We start from the raw sequence: 5,279 nt of genomic DNA on the forward strand, positions 1-5,279 counted from the left end.
GGATCTGAAAACACAAAAAGAAAAATTTACACTAATTTCATTAAGGCCTACTGGTCTGTACTGTTAACCCAGTGCTGCCAGAATGGCATGTACACACATGCTGTGTCCAGTGTGTAATTTTATTTTTATACAAATGGTTCCCCAAATATGGAGTCATCTTTGTGCCAAATATGAGTAATACCTGTCTCACCACCTATCTAATATTACTTTTGGTAATGTCAATGACACTATAATTTTTGTCTATAAAAGTAACATCAATATTGATAGCATTGCATTAGTAAAAAACTGCAAAGGGAAGGTGAAATCACAGTAACAAGCTCTACTAACTGACTCCTTACTGGCTAAGACTTGCAAAGCCATGTATGTGCAAACAAATTAGAACTAAATATAAAGATTTTCTAAAATCAAAACTGAAATAAAAGTTATTATCAGAATAACCCATCAAGATATATTACCCTGGAAGGTGAAGGTAGGGAACTTGGTCATGTCAACGCCTGGACCACCACCATACTGGCGGGCAACCTTGTCCAGCTCCTGCTGCAGCTGCTTTTCTACCTCAGGGGTCATGTCCACCAGCTTGCCACCTGCAGCCCTATAACATTCAAAGATGAAGTAACATATGAATACAAAATCTAACTTGGCCTAACAGCATATGATAACTGATGCCTGTTACATTAAATCCATTTAGCCTACTGAACCCAAAAATGAAATTCATGTCTATTAATGGTAAGGAACTCTTATCATAAACAAAAGATGGAAATTTTGGTTTACTTCTGGTAATCAGGTAACTCATACAATCATGTTTATAGTTATATCTGATATCTTACAGAGCACTCTCATTAGCTAGACGTAATGAAATCGTTAACTTCTTCCGCTTTTTTACCCCAATAGCTTATGCAACATGGAGTGGTCATCCAATGTAAAGATAAATTGCTGAAGCCTATCCAACTGTTCTAGAATTATGCTTGGTCTAAAGTATTTCTTAAACTCTGGTTAATTAATGAATTTTTGTCAGACTTAGAAAACTATAATGATGTAATTCTGCAACATTACTGAGGAATCAAAGGATAAAATAAAGCACAATACGATGCAATATGAATCAGCCTCGACTTACTTGCTCTTCTTGCTGTATTCCTGGATCTTGTCAACAAACAGCTGCTGGATGGGATCACTTGCCTTCAGCAAGACTGTAGAAGCACCATAGTGGCGGCGCAGAATGGTCTGCAGGGTCCTCAACTTAGGGGTCAGCCGAGTTACGTTCATGCTGTAAAAATAATTTACATTGTTGTAATTGCAATATAGGTCCACTTGGCTTCATTGAGGCTAAGTCCCTGTGCAAAACGCACCTACACTCCAAGTTGAAAAATCCCTCATGAGGAACAAGTATCTGTACAACTTTCATAGCAACATCCTTTACACTGTACATGTACATCATGTGATGTCACTACCATTCATGTCATAACTGCTACTAGTATTTCATGTCTAATACAACTCAACATGATTTCTTTTATTTTGTATTATGATTCACTGTATATTATTTTTTTATATATATATTCACAATCCACCCATAAAAATTCATTTATATACCAATATTACCTACATAACATACATTTTACCTTTTCATAAGCACTGAACTTCCCTCAATTACCAATTTTAATGACTGGTTCTTAAATTCCAGACCCAGTTTTTATAGAGTTCATAACACAGTTCATTCTTTCTTCCTCGGTCATAAGAAATACAATGCCATTTCTGTCATTTGTGCAATTCTGATTTTGTTTTTTTGTTTTTTCTTTACAAATATTGTGACAATACTGAAGGACTGATCGCTGTCCCAAGAGCATTACTTAATTTTGAAAACTTTTAAATGTGACAAGTGTCACTATGACTATCGATTACATGTGAAGAAAAAATAGTTTTGGATGTGACAAATCTAGAAAGGTGAACAAACAAACAATACTGTCAATTTGAAAGAACAATATTCAAAAACATGTTCTGACCATGCAAAAACAAGACTTTAAAACTATTCAGAAATTTAAGAATTAATTTTTGTGGGAATATTCCTCATATACAAAAGCAAGAGAAGAATTCAATTAGTCAATAAAACAATTTGTGACTATTTAAGCAATTCATGGGAAGTGCTGATCACTTGCAACACCAATTGGTGGAGATGGTGAGGTGGTAGAAAATTTGGGAAAAGAAAATTTGCTAGCAAAGTATTTGGGGCTCAGACGAAAGCAAATAATCCAAACTTCACATATTATAGTAAGTTTTAATGTTTTCTTTTTTAACTGGTAATCATCAACACAGTTTGTAAAGTGTTATTCAAATGTGTTGAACGTTTGTTTTTTGAGAGACATCTGCACAGGCCGCAATGATGACTTGAGACAGTACGACTAGCGATAGTGTAACTTTTTGTTTCAATTATGTTTATCATTATTTGTAAATACAATAAATCAATAAAATAAGATTGCTGTTCGGGTATCAATTAATAATTTTTTTGGTAAATTTACTGTGGGTATCAATCAAGGATACAGAAAAAAAAGTATATGAAATTATTACCTTGATGTAAATTGACACTTTACATTTGTACCACAAGGTGTGCAAATCGCAAATAACGGATATGCATGACAGAAAAGAGGACATCAACCTACTTCCCCCCAACCCCCGAGTCCCTCACCATGTTGACATCGCAAAGGTTAAACACTACCATGACTACTCAATTCATTACTGCGATCTATCAACTAATTCATGTATTACTATGCACTTTTGAAGATGATTATTTTGTAAATTTCAATGTCTTCTCTTCCTAATTCATGTATCCCATGCATTACTTTATTTTAAATAAACTATTTTTATGTTTAGACAGTTTTACGCTATTCTCTATAGAAATCTACTGTGCATTTGTGCTTTCCACTAGGCCTCTCAAGACCTTGCAATCGCCATTCCTTGACAAACCATCGGTGAGGAAGGTTTCATCTTCAGTGTTTTGTTGATTCTGGGTCCTTTGTAAAACAGTATAGTGGCGATGCAGAAGAAATAGACCTTAGCAACCATCACAGCTTGCTATGAGAGCCCATAAAGTGCCTCAAATTGCCCAAAAATTGCTTTGAAACAACGCCATCCAGAAAACAAACATGAAGGAAACTTTGGTGTCTTGAGTTATAACAGGGTTCGCTTTATTCTTTTAGGTATGTATGTTGCTATCTTGCTACACATACCAAGGTGAAGAGAATGTTTCCCAGGGGGGTGTTGGGGGTCAGAGCCCCCCCGTCATCTGAAAAGGTGTTATTCTATCATTGCTACTCTTCTACTGATATTTCTCGAAATTCCATAATATGTAGGCCTATCATGCCCTCCCCTGCTATCAAGACTGATATTGTTGTTATGCTTTGTTTGCGGAGATGGGTGCTAGATTCATTTGAATCACGATGAAAGCTATTGGAAAATTATTCTTTTTACCGAAAAAATAGTGTGGGGTTGCATTTCCAAATTTACCAAACTGCCAAGTACTTACAGAAGGAATACTGCTAATATATTATAGTACTTTATGTAAACAAGTTTTTGTATGGTTTCATAAGTGTTTGTAGAGAATCAACTGCTGGCCACCATGGCAATTGCAGAAATTTATGCATTTTCTTGGCAATTTTCTCTGCATTTTCTTTAGGCCACATGACACTGGGAAATAACCAAAGCGTATCGATTACTGCCGGTTTCGTCTCGGCTACGGTCAAGGTAGATTTTATATTTATTCTTTAATTTTCTTCTTTGAGTGGGGACCTTAGGAAGTTGGAATAATCGGTCCTATAAAACCAAAAACTAACAAAATTAACGATTTGTCAAAAAATCACCTCTATCCTCCTGTCCCTGCATGAGAATACCCTGTATTACCGCCATCAACAACGAAGAAAAGCCTAAAATTAGAACACAAATAGTAACTCCATCCTTGATCAGCTGATCAGAAATTGTGCCGACGACGACCAACTCGCACTAACGCCTTTTATAAGCCTTTCGAAACATGAGCACAAAGCAGAACTACTATCTATGCATAATTGAGATGTTGGCAATTGCATTTCCTTATTAATTGGGTTGCAAATAAGGCTCATAATTACCTGTATGTATTTTAGAAGAGCCGAGCAATCGTCTGTTTGTGCCGGTGGAGTATCGACTGCTGCGCCCCAAGTCTCGACGGCGGCCAGAGGAACTACGTCGGGCATGAAACGCATGTGTGACAAATTACACATTTGTTTCAGTTTTGGTCTAATGTTTGTGTTTAAATAGTTGGGATTTACTTTTTTATGTTGGATATGGGTTTCATCAAATTTCTTGAAGATTTAGTTAAACGTCTACGGATGTAGCAAGATATTTTCTTTTATTAAAAGTGATACCCCTATATTTCCTACTTTCTTTAACAAACGATTGTTTTAACGTAAACTAAGGTAATAATAATCTTGCAAATTGTGTTGCCAATTTAGTTCTCGTTTTATGATTTCATTTGAAGGGTTATAACTAAAGTTTTAACAAACAAACCGGACACAAACACACAAACACACACACACACACACACACACACACACACACACACACACGCACACACGCACACACACACACACACACACACACACACACACACACACACACGCACACACACACACACACACACACACACACACACACACACACACACACACACACACACACACACACGCACACACGCACACACACACACACACACACACACACACACACACACACACGCACGCACGCACGCACGCACACACACACACACACACACACACACACACACACACACACACACACACGCACGCACGCACACACACACACACACACACATATGGTAAGCGTTTCGCCCCTAGAGACAACTGACGTGAGTACATCTCTGGTTTTTGTTTGTTTAATGAGGAACAACTGAGATCAGACGAGAAAAATGAAGTTAGCAGAAGCAGCAGTCAGAATTGAGGCTCTTGAAGCCAAGGTTGACAACCTGGTAGCAGAATGCCTCAAAATACGTGAAGAGAATGTGAATCTGAAGGAATTGGTAGAAAACCTGCGTAGAAATACAACAATTCAGAGAGAAAATATGGAAAATTCTGACCTGAAAATTAAAGAACTAAAACAAAAGTTAGAAGAAGCTGAAACCAAAATTGGCAACGGTAGTGAAACCGAAGCAAAAAAATCTACAGGAAAAAGTTGAGGAGGTCATTAAAGTCCAAGAAACTGTCAAACAGATTAAAAGTAATTTGTCAAACAGCCAAGCTCAA

The 5,279-nt window shown here is 36.9% G+C and overlaps 1 protein-coding gene across 1 annotated transcript in view; it reads right to left on the reverse strand.

The window, feature by feature from the left end:
• LOC113818074 (ATP synthase-coupling factor 6, mitochondrial) overlaps nucleotides 1–4,228 on the reverse strand; it is a 4,345-nt gene extending 117 nt beyond the window's left edge. Inside the window, exons 1-4 of the mRNA XM_027370209.2 lie at nucleotides 4,110–4,228; nucleotides 1,115–1,264; nucleotides 456–592; nucleotides 1–4 (exon numbers count right to left, since the gene is read on the reverse strand). The exon at nucleotides 1–4 is cut by the window's left edge and continues 117 nt beyond it. Coding sequence (XP_027226010.2) covers nucleotides 1–4; nucleotides 456–592; nucleotides 1,115–1,263 — 290 coding nt within the window. The 5' untranslated portion in view covers nucleotide 1,264; nucleotides 4,110–4,228. The remainder of the gene's footprint in view (nucleotides 5–455; nucleotides 593–1,114; nucleotides 1,265–4,109) is intronic.
• Between the last annotated feature and the right edge of the window lie 1,051 nt (nucleotides 4,229–5,279).

Source organism: Penaeus vannamei, chromosome 5, assembly GCF_042767895.1.
Source record: "Penaeus vannamei isolate JL-2024 chromosome 5, ASM4276789v1, whole genome shotgun sequence".
In the NCBI taxonomy this organism is placed as follows: domain Eukaryota; kingdom Metazoa; phylum Arthropoda; class Malacostraca; order Decapoda; family Penaeidae; genus Penaeus; species Penaeus vannamei.